The 25685-nt window shown below is 43.3% G+C and overlaps 1 protein-coding gene across 2 annotated transcripts; it reads right to left on the bottom strand.

The window, feature by feature from the left end:
• Positions 1-187: 187 nt before the first annotated feature.
• Positions 188-25484, bottom strand: kcnb1 (potassium voltage-gated channel, Shab-related subfamily, member 1). Of its 2 annotated transcripts, XM_077014267.1 has the most exons (4): positions 25355-25484; positions 25187-25201; positions 23409-24089; positions 188-4004 (listed from the first exon to the last, which is right to left on the bottom strand). In XM_077014267.1, exons 3-4 carry the CDS (start codon positions 23991-23993, stop codon positions 2082-2084), a joined length of 2508 nt encoding a protein of 835 aa, XP_076870382.1. In that variant the 5' UTR covers positions 23994-24089; positions 25187-25201; positions 25355-25484; the 3' UTR covers positions 188-2081. The 2 variants fall into 2 exon arrangements, with proteins under 2 accessions (XP_076870382.1, XP_076870380.1); XM_077014265.1 differs by having other exon boundaries at positions 25187-25484.
• Between the last annotated feature and the right edge of the window lie 201 nt (positions 25485-25685).

The following is a 25685-nucleotide window of genomic DNA, read 5'->3' as shown; positions in this document are numbered from 1 at the left end:
AAATCTTTGTATTTTCTAATGAATTGAGGTTGAAAAAAAATAAATAAAATGAAGATAGACATAAAGGAGCATGTATATGTTGATATATGAAGCACTGAGTTAGTATTCTAACACATTTTCCATGAGGGGTTTTTTTTTAGTCCAAGAAAACTTTACGAAGATTTCTTGATTATAAATGACCTGCACCTTGTGTGTACATCAGAAACAAACACCCCATAAGCCAATAAGACACTAACATTAGTCATATTCAAATGATTGATTGTCATCACTGTTTGTTCTTTTGAACATTTTCACAATGAAAATACTGATGTACTTTATCTGGCAAAGGTCTGAAAATGTTCTTAGAGCTATTTTTTTTAAAAGCTAAAGAATGTCCCCTTCAGAATTCAACTTAACCACAACATAATGAACCAATGCACCAGCATCTGCACTGACTGCATTAACAGAATCTGCATTTACTGTCGAATGTCTAAAATGAAATTAGGATCTCTGTGAAAGCAGGCCCTTCTCAGAGTGTACATAGAACATTCTAGAAAGTATCTGGATACCTTTTCTAGTCTAATAGGAACCCCTTGAACTTGTCTTGGAGACAAAGGAAAAATACCAGTTGGATTTCACTGTCGTGTTACGTTAAACGGTGCCCATGTGTATGACTGCTATCACAGACTATTATGCTTGACTAATCACAGAAAGGAAATCTATCCCTGTTTCCTGGTTTCTTTTGCTCTGTGTCTCAAATCTCACCATCATTGCTATTCAGTTCACATACCTGCTTTGCTGAATTGTTATGACAGAGATGGTAGTTGCATGTAAACAACTTCCCGGAGATGCAGAATTCTCCTGTTTCTGTTTCTCCACATCCTCAGTGCTTGAGTGTGTTTGTGTGTGAGCGTGATGTGGCTCACACAGCCCTCTCTACCCTCATTTCTACTCGGATATGCACATTGACAAGGGCATGTGGTCACCATGGAAACTGGTTGTAGCCATCACCAGAACATCTTACACATACCTGAGTGTCCACGCTGCATGTGGGCATGTACGTTTCTGTGTGTTCGCGTTAGAAATGGGGACAGGTGAAATCCACGTACCTCGGTGTTTGTTTTCATGCTGAAAGTGCAGAGGTTTATATGTAGATGCGTTCAGGATAATTTGGGGTAAATATGGGTATGGACATAATGTGCAAATCTGACCGTGTTACTGCTTCACCACTTTATCGTCTCCAACCAATCGAGTCTCCAGTAACCAAACTGTACCAATTAAAATTATGATATGAACAAAATTAGGCAAAGCATAATATACACTGAAATGGGTACCCTCTGTTATAAATAGTCACTGATGTTACTAATACCTTGGTGGCAATGACATAGACTGGCGCAACAAATCTCTAAAGATAATGTCTGTATAAAAATAAGTCTTACTGTTTCTGTATGCATTTGAGAGTGTGTGGTGTGCAGGAATGTCAGTGATCGTATACACACACTGTCATAAAGCCAGCTCTCTTAATAACGCACACATTCACACAACCACGCTCACTTTATAGCCATCCATACTTGTGATTAAGTAAGGCCAGTTTCTTAAGGGACGGGGGGAGGGGGCACTAGTAAACAGGCTATCACATTTACTTGAAAGTGGACTCTGAACAATGGCTAGTAGGGCAGTAAATGACTGTCCCTTTGATTTACTTTACAGACCTGATCTCTGTTGAGTTTTCCCATTCCAACCTGATTAAGCTTTGAACAAAACTGCTTCTGTCAGATTCTGGCAAAAGTCAAAACTGCTTCATCTAATCCTGTGGCATGAAACTGCGGACCAGTAAACACCAGTACAGGTTTGCCTACAACAGGGGAGAGACGGAAAGAGAAATGGGCTGTACTACATCTTCAGAGTTCTGTTTTCTTCAGCGTGGCAGCACAACCTGTTTTCCAGCAAGGCCTCTAGAGGTAGCCTCCTGGATTGGCTGAGTCAGGTGTCTCTAAAGTGACGATGCCCTGCACACGTAGTTGCAAATTTTCCAGCGCCTTTGCCTCTCTCTTTGTCCCTGCTCTAGCTCCCTCTATAGCAACAAGACACGATTCAAAACCTCAGAGACCTTCGTCAAAGGTTTTGGGACGGCTTCGCTCCCCTTTACATCTGCCTGAGGCATCCAGCACCAAATGGTTCTCATGGCTTCCGCTAGGAGTGCTTCCCAAGGGGAACAGGCAGTTCTGGCCCAACAGCCTCTGTGCGGCTTCCAGGTGGTTGGTGCCCCCCTGGTAGCCACTGTTGAGGTGAGGCTTTGCACCCAGACCTCCAAGTAGGTGGTCCGATGGACAGCTATCACGTAGATGCTCTTCGTCATCTGTGTCGGCATCGATATACCTGCTAATAGAGGCATCGTGGAAGGTGAATACAGTTGGAGTGAGTGCGACTCCTTCAGGTGTCTTGGGTGGAGTCCTGCTGCTGGCTGTAGTATATATAGACACCTCAGGACTGAGGAGGGAGCGATCTGAGGGAGCTGAACTGTCTGAGAGAAGGCCACTAGCAGGACTGCTCTCCCCACAACCGCGATAATTCACCCTAAGGGAGCGTGTTTTCACAAGGTTTACCCCTTGTTGGTGTGGACCTTCCGTGTCAAGAGGTTTTGCAGCAGAGCATGGCGGAGTAAGCATGGACCCATGCTCCATGGTGGTTTGAAGACTTGGGTTAGCACTGACCCGTGCAGAAAAACCCATTCCAAGACTGTGTGAGAAACGAGAGCCTTCTGGAAAGGACAAGCCCCCTGCTGGACTGTAGGGGAACCGTGGGTTCTCTTGAAAGTCTGTAGCACAGCTTATGTAACTGTCAATGCTAGACAGGCTCTTCATGTCCACCACAGTTTCACGACCCCCAAGTGCATCGTTCCTTTGACCAGGCAAGGTGCCCAGCTCAATCTCATCCCTTCTGCCACCTGCACGGGATGAGCTCCTGTCTTTGGTGTTGAGGTTCGGCTGTGACTGGGTCTTGGTCATCTGGTTGTACATCTCCTCCAGCTTCTGTGCATTGAGTCTCTGAGGACTGGAGGCCCTGGCCTTGCTCGGTGAACCCTGCTCGGGATTGAAGGAGCGATTGGAGCTGGTGTCAGATGGATCTCGCTTGGATGACCACTTCCATCGACTGGGTGAGAGATGGTTGTCCTGAGGCTTCTCACCTTTCTCCATCACCACCACATCAAGAAGCTCTGCACCACGGGAAAACGCGTCCCTAATGTTCATGGAAATTATGCTGCCATTGCGTTTGGCTCGTTCCAGGGCCTCGCGTCTCTTGATGGCTTTTTCCTGTCTCTTCTGTTCTTTATAGAACTCAGAGAAGTTGTTAACAATGATGGGAATAGGGAGGGCGATGACCAGCACTCCTGCAATGCAGCAGAGTCCACCAACAATCTTGCCTAACAATGTCTTTGGATAAATGTCACCATATCCCACAGTGGTCATGGTAATAGTAGCCCACCAAAAGGAGGCAGGTATACTCTTAAATTTTGTATCATCCTCATCTTTCTCAGCAAAGAACACCAAGCTAGAGAAGATCATGATACCCATGGCTAAGAAGAGGATTAGCAGGCCCAGTTCATTGTAGCTGCGCCTTAACGTGAAGCCCAGCGACTGTAGCCCAGTCGAGTGACGAGCTAATTTGAGAATTCTCAAAATTCGCATGATTCGAAAGATCTGCACGACTCGTCGCACGTTCTGAAACTGCAGCACGCTTTTATTGGACTCAGTCAGGAAGATGGTGACGTAGTATGGAAGGATGGCCAGCAGGTCAATGACATTAAGTGGGCCTTTGAAGAACTTCCATTTATTGGGTGCAGAGAGGAAGCGAAGGAGATACTCCATGGTAAACCAGGCAATGCATACAGCTTCGACATGTGCCAGCTGAGGGTTGTCCGTGCTCTGACCAAACTCGTCGATTTCTTGCAGTTCTGGGAGGGTGTTGAGAGACAGGGCAATTGTAGACAGTACAATGAACAATATAGAGATGATGGCCAATATCTGTGAATCAGAAACATCAAAAACACACAGTTAGTGGAAAGAAAAATAGATCAGCCAGGTTTGAATTAAGAAATAATTAAAGACATTATATATCCACACAATTTTTCTCAGCATTTCTCACAAGTAGTCTATTTTTGCATTACCTTAAGTTAATATGGAGTTTGTAATAAAACTAATCAGTTCAAATGAACTGGTATTGTCGGTATTAGTGTAGTCGATATTATTGTTGGTATTAGTTGCTCCATGAAACAGAATATATATTTTGTGCAGTTGGCTGTTTAATTAAAACATTTAATTAAAAACAGAAGCATAAAATAATGCACAAAACACCAAGGGAAGACGTTTTAATTCAGTGAATGTTTGTACGTATGTATTCCATCATATTTGAAATTAGGTAAGGTCATGAAGCTGGCAAACTATATAATAATTTTTTTCCCCTTTTTTCTTGATTTTGAAAAATAATTATATTCATTGGCATCAATAAACATCTCACATAAGTAACAATACTTCTGATTATTAAAAAACAGAGGCATAACCAGGGTCTTATGGGCCCCAGATCAACAACAAACAAATGTTACTTTTAAAAAAGGAATTAGGCTTGTTTACTTGCTCTGTTATGCCTCAGTTAAGTCATTGTTCTTGAGACACTCATTCAGGTGAAGTTGTGTTGATGTGCGGTAAACTCAGCAAAAATCATCTATGTTGGACTTCAAGTCCAAACTCTTGTCTCTAGCATTTTTCTTGGACAGAACAGCCAAACCATGAAGTCTGTCGTGTCTTCTGAAGTAATTAGAATTCATTTTTACTGGAATTACTTTCATGTTTCACAGTTGGAGCAGAGTTAAAAATATTGAAAACTCATGCTTGCAAGAACCACTCCTCCGTTGTCTACCATGGATGAGATGAACATGAGGCTGTCTTACGCTGTGCACGTCTGGCTGACTTGATAACATGTTAAGTAAAACCAGTTTAAACAATCTAAACAGCATAATCCAATCTCAAACAATATAATAATGACTCCTATTCCAAGGCCACAATACAAGTTTTAAGGAAAGTACAGCTCAAAGTGTGGGTTCACAAGGATGAAGTATTGACATATAAAACCTGTGATCATTCCTAGATGAAAAAAACATACTAGCAAACCACTCCCCTGCAGAACGCACACACTCACACACACACACACACACACACACACACACACACACACACACACACACACACACACACACACACACACACACACACACACACACACACACACACTCAGAGTTGTGCATGACCACATCCAAATGTTCTTCATAACATACTAAGAAAGAGAGGACTGAGCCCAGATGCCACTGAGCTGCTAGCCCTTAGCCACCTCCAATCAGAGGAGTACACTGTTGCCATGACGCTATGGCAGATGTGAATTATGACCCTCTGTTTATCTCTCTTTCTTTCATTCGTTCTATCTCATTCTGTCTCCTTTGTGTTTCAGGATTTTTTCATTTTTTTGTCTCATATAATAATAATATACAGGTATATACTGTATATATACATAGCGCTGCTTGAAAGCTTATGAACCACGCAAACATGGTCATTGTTTTCTACAAAAAAGAATGAAATAATCTTAGGGAATGAAATGATCCAAATGTCTATTTGTAGACCTTCCAAATAAGGGACACACAGAAAAAAAAACTATTTTCATTATTTATTCAAGAAAAATAATTTCTTGAATTTCTTGAAAATCTGCCAAGTGCAAAAGTATGTAAACTGTTTTAATCTTTTAATGGGGCAGTCATGGTCCTGTGGTAGGGAATTGGTTTTGTGACCAGAGGGTCGTGGGTTCGATTCCCAGGCCTGAGGCCATGACTGAGGTGCCCTTGAGCAAGGCACCCCTACTGCTCCCTGGGGCTGCCCACCGCTCTGGGCATGTGTGCACCACAGCGCCCTAGTAATCACTAGTGTGTGTGTTTGTGTGTGTTCTAACTGCATTTACTGGGTAAATGCGGAGGACAAATTTTGATTGTGGTGAAAAATCACAATTGACAAATATGGCACATTTCATTTCGTTTTAGTTAACAGCTTGTTGCACCTCCTTTTGGAGTCATTACTTCAACCAAACATCTTCTTTAACCACAAACGAGTGTCCCACATCTGCTTTTTGGGAGTTTTGCCCACTCCTCCTTGCAGAACTCTGCCAGCTGAGAGGTTGAAGTGACATCTGGCATGTTCCACCCACTTCAGATCTTGCTACACTATCCTATGGGATTGGATTCTGGCCTCTGACTGGACCTGAGTGAAAACCTTCTCAAGCCATTCCTTATGAGTTTTGCTGGAATGCTTTGGGTTGTTGTCTTGTTGCCTGATCCATTTTTGTCCCAACTTCAACTCCCTGACTGATGGCAGAAGATTCTGGTCAAGAATTTGTAGGTCTGAGAATGGTTCCCTGGATAATATGGTGTCATCCAGGTCAGGAGGCAGAAGAGCAGGCCCAGACCTTCACATTTCTACCATCATGCTTCACTGTTGGAAGGAGGCTTGTAACGAATGGAAGAGACAGAGAGGGATCCTTAAGCAAAAGCGCCGTGCTCTTTATTTGGCAGACAGATATAATCAGAAAATGCGAGATGTTAATGCATAAACTGAGCTTATCTAGCGCCGTTTGTTGGGAGTGGTCAATCCGGTCCGGGGTCGTAACGAGAAGGCAGAGTCCGTATGGTACCTGAGGGCTAGGCAGGAGACGGGGTCGAGGGAACAGGCAGAGGTCGATACACAGGAGACACAGCAGAGTAGAATAACGCTCGGTACTCAACATAGTTGGCAATACTTCGCGACTAGATGTTGTGACGGCGGTGTATATGAATGCCTGGAATGTGGGCGTGGTGATGAGGAACAGCTGAGTCCTAATGGCTAGGATTAAGGTGGGATTAATGCGATAATGAGGGGGCAATTGCAGCTTGTAGGTCACGGCGTTAACTGTTTTCAGCACTTTGAATGGCCCGATGTAACGAGGACTGAGTTTACGGCAGGGCTGACGCAGGTTGAGATTCTTAGTGGAGAGCCACACTCGTTGACCAGGGTGATAGATCAGGGCTGGGAGACGACGGTGATCAGCATTCATATGGCGGGTATGGAGGGCGCGTCTCAACTGAACATGAGCTCGTTCCCAGGTACGCGCACTACGTGTCAGCCACTTGTCTAGAGTAGGGATATCAGAGGGCATCTCATCCCATGGGAAAAACGGGGGTTGATAGCCGTAGACGATTTGGAAAGGAGTGAGTTTGGTTGAGGAGTGAATTATGGAGTTACGTGCGTACTTAGCCCAGGGAAGATATTTATGCCAGTCCCTTTGAGATGCGCAGTACTGGCATAAAACCGACCCAGGTTATACCGGTCCACCTCACCATTTGACTGGGGATGATATCCTGACGTCAGGCTGGCTGTCACTCCGAGCAGCTTGCAGAACTGGGTCCAGACGCGCAAGGTGAACTGTACACCTCGATCTGATAAGACGTCTTCTGGGAGCCCATAGATCTGGAAGACGTAGTGGAAGATGTCTGATGCTGTTTCCATGGCTATGGGTAACTTGGAGCAAGGAATCAGACGACACATTTTCGTCCACTACAACAAAGATAACGGTATTGCCTCCTGAGACAGGCAAATCAGTGACAAAGTCGACCGCTATGTGAGACCATGGCCGACGTGGGATAGGCAACGGGAGGAGTTTACCGGTGGGTAAGGAGCGTGGAGTACGTGACTGAGCGCATACCTCGCAGGCGAGTATGTAGTCACGGATATCGTCCTCCCACGATGGCCACCAATACTTCCAAGCGATGAGGTGGTGAGTACATGTGATACCCGGGTGTCCTGTCCCTGCCGTGTCATGGGCGAGCTGGAGGATCCGCCCTCGCAATGACACCGGGACATATTGCTTCCCCTCGGGGCAGTCTTCGGGACCGGGGTCGGTGCGTAATGCCGCATCCAAGTCATCCTGTACATCCCACCTTATGAGATCAAGGAAGCAGGAGTCTTTTAGAATATGCACCGGCGTCTCGTCACTTGGTGATCGATCGTGAATCCGAGAAAGAGCGTCTGCCTTGGTGTTCTTGGAGCCGGGCCTGTAACACACTGAGAACTTAAATCTGGAGAAAAACAGAGCCCACCTTGCCTGATGCGGATTCAAACGTCTGGCGGATTTCACGTTCTCTAGGTTTTTATGATCAGTATATACTATAAATGGATGTTCGGAACCCTCCAGCCAATGACGCCACTGTTCCAACACTAGTTTCATAGCCAGGAGTTCTCTGTCTCTCATGTCGTAGTTGACTTCTGCAGGTGTCAACTTCTTCGAGTAGTAGGCGCAGGGGAACAGTTTAGGGGTAACAGTTTAGTTTTGCCATTGGGACAGAACAGCGCCCACACCCACCTCTGATGCATCGACTTCGACTATGAACTGAAGTTTGGGATCTGGGAGGTGCAATATGGGTGCACTGGTGAACGCAGTTTTCAACATGTTGAATGCTTGATGCTCCTTGGAGGACCACACAAATTGACGTTTCTGTCCCCCTTTCAGGAGGTCGGTGAGAGGGGCCGCTATCGATCCGAAGCCTCTAATGAATCGACGGCAGAAGTTCGCAAACCCCAGGAACCGTTGCAGCTCTTTCGTCGAACGAGGTACTGGCCAATTCATCACCGCATCCACCTTATCAGCATCCATATGTATTCGTCCCGGCAAGAGGGTGCAGCCTATGAATGAGACTGTGGAAATGTGGAACTCACACTTCTCTGATTTCACATATAATCTATTCTCCTGCAGGTGTTGCAAGACAGCAGAGACGTGTTGGACGAGTTCTGTGACTGAAGTAAGTAAATCAGAATGTCATCTATGTAGACGAAGACAAAACGATCTATCATATCACGAAAGAGATTGTCCATAAAGTCTTGGCTATCAGGTGTTATTCCTGACAAGGCTCTTCTCTTTATATGCAGTGTTGACTTATTTCCAAACATGGCGCCTGTGGTTGTAGCCAAATTAATTCAATTTTGGACTCATCTATCTAGAGAATGGACTTCCAGAAAGCCTCTGGTTTGTCCAAGTGCTCTCTAATGAAGTTTAAATGGGCAACTTTGCTCTTTCTTGAGAGCAGAGGCTTTCTTCTAGCAACTGTCCCATGAATGCCATGTTTTATTGATTTTTCACCTGATTGTAGTCACATGTACATTCATCCCAAATGCTGCCAGAGAGTTCTATAACTCTGGAGGTGATGGTGGTTAGAGCTTTACCTGAATTATTATTTTTCTGGTGTAGATTTTGATGTCCATCCACTTCTGGGCAGAGTTGCGGTGATGCTGAGTGTCCTCCATTTGTAAATGATTTGTCTTTCAGTGGATGGATGGAGTTGGAATCTTTTGGAGATGGTCTTGTATCTTTCTCCAGACCAATGGGCTGTCACCACCTTCTTCCTGATGTTCTCAGATGTCTCCTTTCCTCTCGGCATTGTTGATTTGTGTGCTTTACGCCTTGGCACGACAGTGGTTTGGTTGGTATCCACTCGCTTTTAGTCAGTGTGGCTCAAATCATTTCTCAAGGATGTCTCATTTTCTCAAGGATGTCTCATTTTATTTGTTCATGATTACTTGAGTACTCACATGTGTTTCACTGGAGTAAGTTAATGGAATAGATGAATATTAACTGGATGTTTCACATACAAAAACTGTTGATGATAAAATAAGAGAATCAAGGTAAAACAACATAAAACTCTAAACTACTCAAGGAGTTCATAAACTGCCGAGCAGCTCTGTACATATGTATACATATTTCTTTCTTTCCATGCGTATTTTGTCTGTGCTGTGGTAGAAAAGCTTTCCTTTAGTTAATTACACGGATGTGATTTGGCCCACTATCTCTAACATACATCTGAACTGATTCAGCCACTCCACTCTTTGATAAGAAGGCAGAATTGAACTGTTCATTATCATGTTACACTTGTTGATCAAAGCAATTAATTAGTATTACCGCAAACATTCCTGTGGACTCTACTTCAAGGCAAAGATGAGGAGAAATAAGACAGAAAAACAATGAGCATACTTTCATTTTCAGGAAAGAATGATAAAACTTCAACAATAGTGTGCTTGGGTAATATAATGATGTGTCACACATTTAGTGATATTTTGATACAATTAATAGTTTGTAATAAAATAAAAGTGATATTGTAAAATACAATATTTTCTTTATATATTTTAAATAAATGTACTTTTGTAGTTCAGGTTGGGATTAGGTCTATGTTTCTATTTTGATCATGTTATGTTTGATCAGGTATATGAAGAATGCAGAATTTTATATATAAAATAAAAAAATGTATATATATATATATATATATATATATATATATATATATATATATATATATATATATATATATATTAATAAAGGGAACACTTAAACAGCACAATGTAACTCCAAGTCAACCACACTTCTGTGAAACCAACCTGCTCAGTTAGGAAGCCAATTGTGAATCAATTTCACCTGCTGTTGTGCAAATGGAACAGACAACAGGTAGAAAGGACAGGCAATTAGCAAGACTCCTCCTATAAAGGAGTGGTTCTGCAGGTGGTGACCACATACCTTTTCTCTGTTCTCATCCTTTCTGGCTGATGTTTTGGTCACTTTTGCATGTTGTCAGTTCTCACACCATTGAGGTACCATGAGGTGGTATCTACAACCTACAGTGTCTACAACCCACAGGTAGTGCACCTCATCCAGGATGGCACATCAATGCGAGCTGTGGCAAGGTTTACTTTGTCTGTCAGAACAGTGTCCAGAGCATGGAGCAGATACCAGGAGATAGGCCAGTACACCAGGAGACATGGAGGGGGCCGTAGGAGGGCAACAACCCAGCAGCAGGACCACTACCTCCTCCTTTGTGTAAGGAGGAACAGGAGGAGCAGTGCCTGAGCCCTGCTAAATGACCTCCAGCAGGCCACTAATATCCATGTTTCTGCTGTCAGAAACACACTCCATGAGGGTTGTATGAGGGCCCAACATTCACAAGTGGGGCTTGTGCTTACAGCCCAACACCATGCAGGGCGATTGGCATTTGACAGAGAACACCAAGATTGGCAGATTCGCCATTGGCGCCCTGTGCTCTTCACGGATGAGAGCACGTTCACACTGAGCACATGTGACAGACGTGAAAGAGTCTGGAGATGCCGTGGAGAACAGTTTGCTGCCTGCAACATGCATGACCAGTTTGGCAGTGGGTCAGTAATGGTGTGGGGATGCATTTCTTTGGAGGGTGGCACAGACCTCCATGTGCTAGCCAGAGGTACCCTGACTGATATTAGGTACCAGGATGAGATCCTCAGACCCATTGTGAGACCATCTGCTGGTGCAGTGGGTACTTCTGATACATGACAATGCTAGGCCTCATGTGACTGAAGTGTGTCAGCAGTTCCTGCATGATGAAGGCTTTGATGCTATGGACTGGCCTGCCCGTTCCCCAGACCTGAATCCAATCAAGCACATCTGGGATATCATGTCTTATTCCATCCACCAATGCCACGTTGCACCACAGACTTTCCTGGCATTTTCTGGAAAACCTGACGTTCATTGCAAGACATTTACATTGACAATATCAACACCCAAAACTTTCATTCTAGTTATACTTAGCCTGATTGTGTAATTTGTTTGTAACTTGTGTATTCATCTGTATAATTTGTTTTTGTGCAATTTGTAATTTGTGTTAACGGGCCGCTCAATGGAGGATGGGTTCCCTTTTGAGTCTTGGTCCTCCCAAGGTTTCTTCCTATTCCACACCATCATAGGGAGTTTTTCCTCGCCACTGTCGCCTTTGGCTTGCTTGTTAGGGATTTGGACCCATAGTATTGTTAACCTTGTAAATCCTGTAAAGCGCTTTGTGACAACATGTGTTGTGAAAAGCGCTATACAAATATATTTGATTTTATTTGATTTGACTGTCCAGGAGTTGACTGACGCTTTAATCCAGGTCTGGGAGGAGATAATCTCAGGAGAACATCCACCACCTCATCAGGAGCATGCCCAGGTGTTGTAGGGAGGTCATACAGGCACGTGAAGGCCACACACACTACTGAGCCTCATTTTAACTTGTCTTGAGGAATTTCCAAGTTGGATCAGTCATTTGATTTTCCACTTTGATTTTGAGTATGATTCCAAATCCAGACCTCCATGGGATAATGATGTTGATTTACATTGATCATGTTTATCATTTTTTGTTCTCAATGCATTCCACTATGTAATAAATAAAGATATTCAACTGGAATATCCCTTAATTTTTTGAGCATTTAAATATATACACTGCTCAAAAAAATAAAGGGAACACTTAAACAACACAATGTAACTCCAAGTCATCCACACTTTGTGTTCAGATAGGAAGCAACACTGATCGTGAATCAATTTCATCTGCTCTTGTGCAAATGGAACAGACAACAGGTAGAAATGAGAGATTTTCAACTGATTTCAAAGATTTTTATTAATTGAGATCTAGGATGTGTTATTTTAGTGTTCCCTTTATTTTTTTGAGCAGTATATAGCTATACACACTCACCGGCCACTTCATTAGGTATACCTTGCTAGTACCCCTTTTGCCTTCAGAACTGCCTTAATCCTTCATGGCACAGATTCAACAAAGTACTGGAAACATTTCTCAGAGAGTCTGGTCCATATTGACATGATAGCATCACACAGTTGCTGCAGATTTGTCGGCTGCACATCCATGATGTGAATCTCTCATTCCACCACATCCCAAAGGTGCTCTATTGGATTGAGATCTGGTGACTGTGGAGGCCATTCGAGTACAATGAACTTACTGTCGTATTCAAGAAACCAGTCTGAGATGATTCACACTTTACAACATGGCGTGTCATTATGTTGCTGGAAGTAGCCATCAGAAGATGGTTGCACTTTGGTCATAAATGGATGGACATGGTCAGAAACAATAATCAGGTAGGCTGTGGCATTAACATGATGCTCAATTGGTACTAATGGGCTCAAAGTGTGTCAGGAAAATATCCCCCACACCATTGCACCACCACCACCATCCTGAACCGTTGATACAAGGCAGGATGGATCCATGCTTTCATGTTGTTGACACCAAAATCTGACCCTACCATCCGAATGTCACAACAGAAATGGAGACTCATCAGACCAGGCAACGTTTTTCCAATCTTCTATTGTTCAATTTTGGTGAGCTTGTGTGAATTGTAGCCTCGGTTTTCTGTTCTTAGCTAACAGGAGTGGCACCTGGTGTGGTCTTCTGCTGCTGTAGCCCATCCGCTTCAAGGTTCGACATGTTGTATGTTCAGAGATGCTCTTCTGCATGCCTCGGATGTAATGACTGGTTATTTGAGTTACTGTTGCCGTTCTCTCAGCTCGAACCAGTCTGGATATTCTCCTCTGACCTCCGACCTCTGGAATCAACAAGGCATTTGCGCCCACAGAATTGCTGCTCACTGGATATTTTCTTTTTGGACCATTCTCTGTAAACCCTAGAGATGGTTGTGTGTGGAAATCCCAGTAGATCAGCAGTTTCTGAAATACTCAGACCATCCCGTCTTGCAACAACAATCATGCCACATTTAAAGTCATTTATATCACCTTTCTTCTCCATTCTTGGCCATGTATACATGCTTAAATACATTAAGTTGCTGCTATGTGATTGACTGATTCGACATTTGCGTTAATGAGCAGTTGGAGAGGTGTACCTAATAAAGTGGCCAATGAGTATATATATTTACACACTATATTGCCAAAGGTATTAGCTCACCTTCCCTGACTCACATATGACTCACATCCCATTCCTAATCCATAGGGTTCAATATGACGTTGGTCCACCCTTTGTAGCTAGAACAGCTTCAACTCTTCTGGGATGGCTGTCCACAAGGTTTAGGAATGTGTTAATGGGGATTTTTGAACATTCCTCCAGAAGCACATTTGGTGAGGTCACATACTAATGTTGGACGAGAAGGCCTGGCTCTCAGTCTCCGCTCTAATTCATCCCAAAGGTGTTCTATCAGGTTGAGGTCAGGACTCTGTGCAGGCCAGTCAAGTTCATCCACACCAGACTCTGCCATCCATGTCTTTATGGACCTTGCTGGTGCACAATCATGTTGGAAGAGGAAGGGGTCAGCTCCAAACTGTTACCACACAGTTGGGAGCATGGAATTGACCAAAATGTCTTGGTATGCTGAAGCATTCAGAGTCCCTTTCACTGGAACTAAGGGGCCAATCTCAGCTCCTGAAAAACAACCCCACACCACAATACCCCCTCCACCAAACTTTACACTTGGCACAATGCAGTCAGACAAGTACCGTTCTCATGGCACCCGCCAAACCCAGACTCATCCATCAGATTGCCAGATGGAGAAACATGATTTGTCACCTCCAGAGAACGCACCTCCACTGCTCTAGAGTCCAGTGTAATGGATGCAGCTACTCGACCATGGAAATCCATTCCATGAATCTCCCTGCACACTGTTCTTGAGCTAATCTGAAGGCCACATGAAGTTTGGATGTCTGTAGGGGACTGTAGTGTAGATGTCTGGACTCTGCAGAAAGTTGGTGACCTCTTCGCACTATGCGCTTCAGCAAGACAAGTCTATTTATTTACTCATGAGGAAAAGTCATGTATATGGCTGTGTGTGTGTGTGTGTGTGTGTGTGTGTGTGTGTGTGTGTGTGTGTGTGTGTGTGTGTGTGTGTGTGTGTGCGTGCGTGTGACCATGTGTGTGTGTGTGTTTGTGTGTGTCCATGTGTGTGTGCAGAAGGTCTCCTGCTCCTCTTCTCCAGCTCCTCCAGTGAGTCTCCAGCAGGAACTCTTCCCCTCACCTTCTCCACTGACATCCTGCCGCCTCTGACCTGTTGCTGCGGCAACTGTTTGTGTGCTCAACGTGAAGTGCTTGTCTGGAGATGCCTGCTAGCAGACAAACAGGAAGTTTCTTTCCTCTAAAAATTCCTCTCTTCCACTGCATCTGCTTCTTCTCATTCCTGGAGTGGCCACAGAATGAGAGTTCAAAGGCCAGCGCCTGTGTGGATCTGTGTGGATCTGTGTGGATCTGTGTGGATCTGTGTGGATCAGTCTACTGCACTACGGGTCCTTGATTGGGAAGAAGGGAGTGGCAGCCTCGTGCTTTTACACTTTAGTCACATTAATCATTGGGGATCTGACTCCTGCTAACAATCCTATTTGCACCTGTCTATTTACAGATTCAAGGCAGTGGCAATGTTTGGTACAGACTGACAGTTGATTCAAAAACGCTTAAATTAAGAGTGCTAAGAAATTGAGCTTTCGATTTCATATGACCATATCAGTGAGTCGATGAGACTGTATTCATTCAGTATTTATGTCAAAAAGACAGTTGAGCTTTGAATTGTAAGGGAATGCAATCCAGTATCCAGTACTGTTCTGCAGGGCAGTGTGTGTGTGTGTGTGTGAGCGTGTGTGTGTGTGTGTGTGTGTGTGTGTGCGTGCATGGGTGCGCGCCTGTGTGTGCGTACATCTGTGTGAGTATGTGTGTGTTGTTATTCTAGCCTGCCTCCAAGTCTTTTCTGAAAGTGACACTGTCTCCATGGTTACTGGAGAAGACCGTGTCTTCAACATTTTCTAGAAAACGAGTACACACGATCACGTACGCGCATACGCGAGATCTCACACGTGCCCGACCCTGTTCAGTTTCTCAGAATACGACTTGTGTAAAGTAAGGGCAATGTTCTGTCATAATCTCTTATTGCTTTGTCCATCGTGGAGACGGTGTCCTCTGTTGGACAGGCTGCTTCAGCGGGGGTCCCCGTGGCCCTGTGAGAGGTGGACCATATGCACAGGGCCAGCTACACTCAACCAGCTGCCCTGGAGGACTGCTGCATGGCACTGTCATAGTGTCTTATACATTATTCATATGTCTGAGTGTAGGGGGGAGAATCCTTCTCAGTGTCTATATTTAAACCTTCTCAAACAGTGACAGAGCTATTTATAGCCTTGCCAAGGGGACTACAGTAGCCCGGAGGAGTGCCTTTCCACAGTGCACACACATGCATGCAGACATACACAGAGCGACGTGAAGAGATAGAAAATACAAAAACAAAACATTCTTCTTATATAGGTTACCTACCATATTTATCAAAACACAAAAACATGTACAGTGATCAGACTGTTCTATAGCAAACATGATTTCAATTTGTAATTTGTGTATGTGTTTGTGTGTCTGTGTGCACGTACACAGCGTGTGTGTGTGCGTGTGTGTGTGTATGTACATATGTCCTGAGGCACAGCAGACAGAAAAACTCTTCGTTCAAATCAGAAGTCTCCGAGCAGACACATTCTCAAAGAAGTAAAAATCGATACAATCAACAATGCAATCACCGTCTTATTCACGGTGCAACAGTGACACCTCCCTTCTCCTCTACGATTTGGAAACCACTTTTATATAAAGGTCGTAAATGTACAAGTATTATGCGGGTTTACTAATTTACATTGCGGTATGAACTGCACTTACACAAACACCCAATAACATATGCAGAGTATTTAAGAAATACACAAATCACCTCCCCACACTACCTCCAGTTAAAGCTAATCCTGGCAGAGACAGCTGTGCATCCAAGCATCGCACAAGACACAGTTGCTATGGTGACACTGACGACAGGCTTTTTAGCATTGCAGAAATGGTAGAGAGAGAAGAATGCATATGTGTGTGTGTGTGTGTGTGTGTGTGTGCTTGTGCGTGCGTGCGTGCGTGTGTGTGTGTGTGTGTGTGTGTGTGTGTGTGTGTGTGTGTGTGTGTGTGTGTGTGTGTGTGTGTGTGTGTGTGTGTGTGTGAAGAGTAGGGCACTGATAGCCCTGATAAAGGCATTTACAAGAGCAAAACCACCACAAAAAAAAAGACAAGGTCCAGTAGTGTAAGCAATAGAGGCTGATCGGTCTCACACACTAAGCCGACCGCACGAAATAAGAACCCCAGATGAACAAAGAGTCAGTTCTGAGGATTTCTACCTGGACTTAGACTGGGAAGTATTTATTACTGAAAATTACTGAACTGTGGTTGCTTCGCAAACCACAGTTTGCAGTGTGCTGGCTGAAATATGAGCCATGGAACACTTTGTCTTTTAGAGGAGGCTTGAGTTAAAGTCATGTGACCCTCTACTTATTCTACTTCAGAATCCCCATGCTAACTTAAAATACCTTCAACTTTCTTTGTGTGCTATTTATTTCCATCTGCCCTCTCCTGAGCAAGCCCCACCCCCTCCCTGCCTCTGCCAATGAGGGCGCTCCAGTAGGTCTTGCTGTGTGCAGTTGTTTATGGCCGTTTGTAGTGCTTACAGTGACTGTCACGATTGCGCCTGAAGAGCTACCTGTCACTATAAAACTGACATATCGGCTAGATATAATAAAATAAGATGACGACATGGGAATATATTTTCTTGAACTGTCATGCAATCCCCTCACTGTCACTGCCACTGCGGTGCTTTACTGCTAACTGCTACTGCTGACAACATAGAAATGAACAATGAAATCAATAGACAGAAAAAATAATGGACTTTCTAAAAGGCTAGTGTGGAGAAGAGCTCTAAACAGCAGGATCATTTTCACTTTCTAGTGTGCAAGGATTGGTTTTGGGAATCCTCCAGAAAGTTTCATATCATATTTTTAATGTTAAAATACTGCACGGTTGATTTAATTTTATATTATACAGTACTTTGAATATATTCACATATATTCACCTGATTCTGAAAACAAAACAAAGCATAACATCAGTCACAGTCAGACTTCTGTGCCAAGTTAATGGCCCTGGATGTTAGCAGTAAATGAAGTGAAATATCGGTCTGTGATGCACTGTACTATATCAGTCTGAGATGTGATGTACTATATCAGTTTGTGATGCGCTGTACTATATCAGTCTGTGATGTGCTGTACTATATCAGTCTGATATGTGCTGTACTATATCAGTCTGTGATGTGCTGTACTATATCAGTTTGTGATGCGCTGTACTATATCAGTCTGTGATGTGCTGTACTATATCAGTCTGAGATGTGCTGTACTATATCAGTCTGTGATGTGCTGAACTATATCAGTCTGTGATGTGCTGTACTATATCAGTCTGTTATGCACTGTACTTTATCAGTCTGTGATGTGCTGTACTATATCAGTCTGTGATGTGCTGTACTATATCAGACTGTGATGTGCTGTACTATATCTGTCTGTGATGTGCTGTATTATATCAGTCTGCAATGTGCTGTACTATATCAGTCTGTAATGTGTTGTACTATATCAGTCTGTGATGTGTTGTACTATATCAGTCTGAGATGTGCTGTACTATATCAGTCTGTGATGCACTGTACTATATCAGTCTGAGATGTGCTGTACTATATCAGTCTGTGATGCACTGTACTATATCAGTCTGTGATGTGCTGTACTATATCAGTCTGAGATTTGCTGTTCTATATCAGTTTGTTATGTGATGTACTATATCAGTCTGAGATATGCTGTGCTAAATCAGTCTGTGATGTGATGTACTATATCAGTTTGTGATGTGCTGTACTATATCGGACTGTGATGTGCTGTACTATATCAGTCTGTGATGTGCTATACTATATCAGTCTGTGATGTGCTGTGCTGTATTAGTCTGTATTTGGATCATTTTATTAGCCTCCCCTACAGCTTTCTTGGCTTTTTAAAATTTGGCTCATACTAGCCAAGACTTCCAATTTAACATTGATTATTACACACAGAGTCCACTTAGTCTCCAGGCATCAAATAAATGATTCTGTGTCATTCCATGAACTAAGTGTGTTTGGTCAAGTATGAAAAAGAAAAAGGTTTAGCACTCTTTCTAAATGGAAGTTTCAGCCTCCAACACACATGAAAATGACAATTTAACTCTCTTGTGAAAAAACTAAAATATATGAACATTAGTAAACCTTTACATTGCAGATGTAGGGTCATTTGGCCCCACTGTCTCTTTAGTAATGGCTGCCTTGTCCACATGAATTTTCCAATTTGTCCTTGCAAATATAGGTGGCATTAAATAAAGTAGATCACCTTGTTTTTCATTAAGTCATTAATGTCAAACTAACTTTACAGCACACCAGCTGGTATTTCTTTATAGCATAATCTCTGAGAAGTAAAGCGACACAGTACCCCTTTCGTCTCTCTTTTCTCCTTTATCGCTACTGTACTCATCACAGAAACTGGAGCACATTTGCATATGTCAATAAGATCACTGTTTTGTCCCACAAGACAAGGAGGGCAAACTAATTCCAAGGACTAATGTTAATGTCATGTCAAACATATATTTATTTTCATTTTCACCAGCTGCCAGTGCAAAATTTTCCATTCTTCTTCATCTCAGAAAGGTTTTATAAAATACTCAATAGAGGTGTGTGGGTATGGATCAATAAATGACAGAACCCTTAAGACAATTTCTTAGTCTCTATTAACCTGCGTCAACATAGATCTTGAACCTTAGCGCACACACGGAATTTGATAACAAGGCCCCAACAGGAGGCTCTAAATGGGCACGAGCAGGCGAAAGCGTGCGAGTTTCATTATGCACTCTGCACACGCTACACAGTCTTACTTCAGCACCGAAACACAAGCCATCACCCTGGAAACCAATGTAGTTCACCATGGCAACAGTGACTTGGGTGCCGATGGTGGAAGTGAATGAACGCGCGGTGATTAAGGGTGTGAGCATTCACAGGTTATTGCATTCATGCACTTAAGACAGTCTTCAAGTTTGTCAGCATTTACATCAGTCCAATGACATCAAACGTATGCTTGATCCAAATGTTGTGGGCTATAATTCTACAAGACAGAGCGTGATTATTATATGTTTATGCCTACAGCCCTTTTGCAGATGGTGAGCTGAGGAACAAACTTTATGTAAGTCCATTTGCACCTCATCTTAGACACAAATCACCGCTTCTGAATAGCAAACTTGTCCCGAGCAGTCACCTCTGCCCACAGTCACCAGCTTCTTGTGGTTTTTACTGACACGGTCTGCACTTGTGTGTGCCTGCGTTGCTGGACAAGAGAGAGAGGGACAGAGATAAAGAGAGCGGGTTTATTTTCAAGGCTGACTGATTTAGCCAGCTAAATCTCCTGCTGGAAAGCTTTGTGATGCCGATCCCTTTGGAGATTTTCAGTCGCATTTTATTACTGCAACCTACGCTGGGGCACCTGAAACTTAATTCCAGCCGTGTCTATTCATTAGTGTCTATGACTGCCTCCAAAGCCATAACAATCACATTATCATTTTTGATTAAGTTTTATCAAGCTTATATGGAGCTTATATGGTTAGTGAAAAATAAAAGATGGGTCCCAAGCTTTAGAAGACAACACGAGAAGTTAATCAACATTCTCATTACAACTATTCACTACCTTTAACATCAATCACTTTGTGAGGTTTTTTTTATTTATGTGGACTTCTTCACAGTCCTCACAAACAGCCAGGTTGCTCTGCCTAAATTATATTTAGAAGCCAAAACCTAAACAAGGGACAGATTCAATAGGCTCCCATTGAAAAGCAAATGAAAGACACTTTACTGACCCACTGACACAAATGAGCCACTGCAGAGGGATGATTAGACCTGATTGCACAGTAACAAGGCTCGTGGCTTCTGGAAGCATCTGGGATTGGAGCTGACTCAGAGCATTAGATGATTCATTCACTGTTTAATATTTTGCACCATGGGGCCAAGCTTTGGGTAGCAGAGGTCACCAAAACAGCAGGGCCGTCAAAGCTCAGAGGTTACATTTGGAGCATTGATATGTGAGAATCAGCTCGAGTCACATATGACTACAGTGGTTACTCTGTGGGCTAGAGCGTGCACTATCCATAACACAGTCTATTTCTCTCTAGTGCACTATACTTTTTCAGTGCTTTGAAAAAAGAACATTTAATAACAATGCACACAATAACAATGGGCAGATAACAATAACAATGGGGTAGATGACAAAATATGCTTAATTTATTAATATAAGTGCAAGTTAGATATGTTCCTAATATTGGTTCCAATATACAAATCTATATTAGGATCAGAGGGATCCATTAGATGCCAGTCATCCCATTTTTTAACCATGTCTGGTTATTTTCTCCAGGGGAGAGTAGCTCTATTTGTTTTCTTTTTCCAGTAATATTTCTTTTAATCATCTGATAATATCATTTTCATCTCCATGGTGGAGATAAACCCCAGAGAATACACAATCTGCGTAATCTTCACCACTATCTTAGAGCAGAAAAGACTCCAGGTGTAAATAAGTTGAAGCATAATTATTTACTTTACACAAAATGGAGGCAGCACACACAACAGACTGTTCATGACACCTCGCACAATTCTGGCTAATACAGAATGTAGAACAGACCAACACACAGCACTGTAACTTTGGTAAGCACCGTGGACACTTAGTGAATTGGTTACAGATTCAGTACAGATCTGCGGTTGGATAGTGAACTGCTGTGTTAATTAGAGTAGAGCACAACTTGGCTTAAATAGTTATGAATGAAAGGACAACTGAAACATAAGCAATGCAACATGCAGGTGTTTTTGTGAAGAAAATAACAAATATGGTTGTGCTTCATCTCTGGAAATCAAATATTGCAGTCCGCATTATTAATAAGCTAACACACCATAATTTATCATCTGCCCGTGCCAGTTTGTTTACTTGTCCTGGTCCATGAGGCAAGCAAATCTGAGATAGTAAATAAAGACAGTTTTAATTTGTCTGCAGTAATGGGGGTGTAAGGGGGGTGTAATTGGTATTTGTCACAGCAGCTGCAGGCAGCAGCAGGTGACAACATGGTGAATTACAGTCCCGATACCTGGATACTACACCGCCGTGGCCAGACCAGCCTTCACACACTTATTTCACCCACGTTTATGACATTATTCTTGTGCCTGCTCTGATCTTAAGTGAATCGTAACAGGACAGGGTTTTTGTCGTCCTAAATCACCAAGCTGCATCTGGAAACAAAGCTTTGTCCCTTTTCAAAGTTCGATCTGATTGGTTCAGGGGGGTGGGGGGGAGGGGCTAAAAGTTGGCAGAAGTACTCTGTGTTCCTGGATCATTGTGCATACTTGCTTTTATATAGAGTGCACATAAGAGTTGAAAGGGCACTGAACTTCATCTGCTGCACTTGCCCTACTAAGGAGCCACAGAACAAGCTGCCACTTTCGACCGTTAAACGACCTTTAATCGTGTTCAGCAACAGACCAGGCTATGCCATGTCTGTGAACATGCCGAGCAGCGCACCAGCAGTGAAATATGAGCCGACGCTAATTTGCAGGGGTACGCCGGTGGTCAGCCATAATCTCATTGTGCGGTAGAGCCGTGGAGCAAAATGTGATTTGAGACAGAGACAGACAGAGCCGGCTGTGAGTCTGACTATGGGGAGGGAGGAGCAGAGAAGAACAGAGAGGGGCGTGGAGTCTCATGGAGGATAATTAATGTGACATTTCCCTGACATTTAGCTGGAGGTGCAGGGCAGGAGTCTGGAAGGAAGGAGAGAGAGACGGAGAGTGGGGAGGAAGGAGGGAGAAGCAGTAAGAGCCAAGGAGATTTACGAAAACAACAGAAGCTAAGTCAATCCCTTTGGAGCACAGAAGCAACCTGATCAGATCATCAGGGCTATATCTTCAACACGCACATCATATATGTATGCATGTAGTATCGCAAACTCTTTTCTTAGTCCTTTGACTTAAGAGACCTCTTTGGAGGTAATTGAGTCATCACTGTGTTGCCAGGTAACTGTCAATCCACATACAGTGTGACCCCCCCCATGCTCAGACGAACAGGTGTGGAGCTAAAACTTCTGAAAGAATGCAGATAGCCATCCAAGCCAGTTCACTCAGATGTGTCAAATTTCATCTGATTCTACAGATTTCGCAAACTTGTAATTCATAATTAATGAACGCACTATGAATTGAAGTAATCACAGAAGAGCTCAACTTTGATGCGATTTAGTCTGCAGCAGCAGTAGTGCTGCTGGTGGTTAGAACGGCACTTTTTATATTGCCTTTTAAGCTAATTGCCGGTTGATATATACACTCCAACAGTTGTGTAGATGCTGCGATTTTCCCTTGGCAGAGAGAACGCTCTGACAGGGAACTGGCCCTAATGGAACTGGGAAATGACATTATGCGTAGTGATGTCTGTGGAGGGGGAAAACCCTTCAGTGCCAAGTCACAAACAACAATTAGGTGCAGAGGTTTAGGTTGTGAGCTATTTACACAGGGCCAGCCTGCATATTTAGCATATTTGTGTATGTGTGGGGTGTGGTGGCGTATTTCCTTAGTACATCCTCAACTTCCTGTTCCCTTTCCAGAACAATCTGACAGCCCGGGAGCAGAAACAGGTGATTAATATAAGTGACAGATTTATATTCTGTTAGCTACCTTAGCTGCTACAGATGAACCAGGCTTTTCCAGTAGATCCCAAAGTTTCTTGCGTTTCTCAGAACAACACGTGTTATCAAACTCCTCGCCCTCCCGGTCCTTTAAAGTGTCAGCCTCTCGTCTGAGCTCCTCGTTCATCTGCTCTTTCTTCTGGTGGTAGCGCGCCTGGCAGCACGACTCGAGATATATCTCATCCACCCCCCAGTAGTCCAGCTCCTGGCTGAAGGACAGCGCACACATCTCCTCCATCATGTGCAACTTTCCAGTGCGGTAGAAATTCAGAATAGACGTAAACGCCCCAGGGTGTCTGTCAAAAAAATACTCGTTATCTTCCAGGTTGTAGTCGTCGCATATGTCCATGAGCGCCTCGTGAGTTTTGCAGTCTCGTAACTTCCCCAGGCGCGTGCGAGGCAATCGGTCCAAAGTTCTCCACAGGACCTCGTGTGGAAGACCTCCAACGTTTAGCCGGACTCGGCGGCAACACGACATTCTCCGTATAATATCCACTGGATCCGGGGGGAGAGAGGCTGTCGATCGAGTGCCCACTTTACTCATTCCGCTGGATGGTTTATCCATTTTGTACATATGAGTTTGTAGGTCGGCCACAACTCAGCAGAGAAAACGAGCCACAGACGACGTGTTACCAGTCATTTTCTGAGTTGCTTTCGTCCATCTCTGCTGCTGTTGACAGACGAAAAAATAATTAAAAATACGTTTTATATTGATGTGCATGAATTAAAAGGCAAAACAAGTCATTTTTGCATGTCAGATGTCAGTTATTATCTTACATAGGCTCAATGTAGCGTTATCACAGCGTAGGCTCCTGGGAAGCGCGTGTGAATGAAAACCCTGCTTGTGAATGAATGTCGGGCGCTGTCCTTTCACGCGGTGCTGAAACTATCGATACATATGTGTAACCGTGAATGGTGGTATGATCATCAAACAAGTTTGGGAACTTATTAATATTCAGAGTCTCTGGCGATCTTGACAGATTCGAGAGAAATCTAGTTACAGGTCCTCATCCCGAGATCACACGTATTGTTAATTTTGTATGCGTAACAGAATCGGTTTCTTTAAGAAGAAGAGAAAGGAGTTGTCTCGCTGTCTAGGGTGATCGGCGAGACGAGCTTCTGTGCTCTTTTTAATAAAAATACATCACGAGGTAGAAGCAATTTTCTAACACTGTTGCTAAATAGTTAACGACCACTGACGCCTGCCTGTTCAGAGGCAACAACATATGACAGCGTGTTCCATATTCAATAAATCCGGCAGGAAAATAACGGTGAACACATTACACACATATTTCATGTACATGGGAAGGCTAGTGTAAGTCGCTTATAATTAATAGCCTACCACGACGCTTAATCTGTAATGTAGTGCTTAGATACATCGTTGAAATCTCATAGGTTACTCTATTCAAAACATCTTGATCTTATTTGAGAGCCGTCAACTGAGCATTAAACATAATTTAATTTGTAGGAGGGGCATCGGGATATTGATCTAGCGTCACCTTGCATGGAAACATCTGCAATATTTCAGGCGAATGTGCTACCTCAACGAAATATTTGAAACGTTAAACGTCAAAACGTCAGTCAGTCACTTTTTGGCTTTTACTTGTTTCAGCACATTAACGCTTACGACAACGTGTATAGTTGTCTGTTTATGTAGTAACCGTTAACATTGAAAGAGACTATAATAATAATAATAATAATAATAATAATAATAATAATAATAATAATAATAATAACTTAAATGGGAAAAGTTATAACAAAACATACCTTAATTTATGGAGACTTTTAATGAGAACGATGTGCAAGCATATAAATAAGAAGGGGAAAAAGAAGGAACGTCACTGGTTTAGCCATCTATCCGATGTGAAATTAAGCCTATACGGAGGTCCTCTCTCCTCCGCCCCGGACATATTTGGACGCTGAGCGTACACGTACTCTAAATATCATCGTTTGTTTTAATAGAAAAAAAGATCAACAAGTCTTGTGAATCTACACGATTCCCCGGAGCCGATTTCTCGCGGCTGTTGCGTGGAGTCAGACGGGACAGCTGCATCATCGCCTGCAGACGGCTGGTTGTCCGCTGCCCTACCGCCCAGCGGCAGGAGGAGGGCGCGCGTGTTTAACCCTTGCCGTCCAGAACCAGCGCGCTTGTGGATCTACTCCTGCTTTACGCCACAGCGAGTAACCCCAGTGAAAATGGCGACGGAGGAGATGCCAACATAATTAAATATAGCTTAAACTTCAAATCTCACAGGCAGAAGATCCC

Source organism: Brachyhypopomus gauderio, chromosome 8 (genome assembly GCF_052324685.1).
Source record: "Brachyhypopomus gauderio isolate BG-103 chromosome 8, BGAUD_0.2, whole genome shotgun sequence".
NCBI classification, from domain to species: Eukaryota; Metazoa; Chordata; class Actinopteri; order Gymnotiformes; family Hypopomidae; genus Brachyhypopomus; species Brachyhypopomus gauderio.
The sequence above is the reverse complement of the archived record's forward strand: the minus strand, read 5'-3'. Positions and strand labels throughout refer to the sequence as shown.

What these genes read in the sequence shown, in the direction of transcription:
- kcnb1 (XM_077014265.1), bottom strand. Translation starts at nt 23,993, where the DNA reads ATGTACAAAATGGATAAACCATCCAGCGGAATGAGTAAAGTGGGCACT. An exon ending in GTTCATCTGTAGCAGCTAAG is followed by an intron (nt 4,005 to 23,408) that starts GTAGCTAACAGA and finishes TCTGATTCACAG; the next exon opens with ATATTGGCCATCATCTCTAT.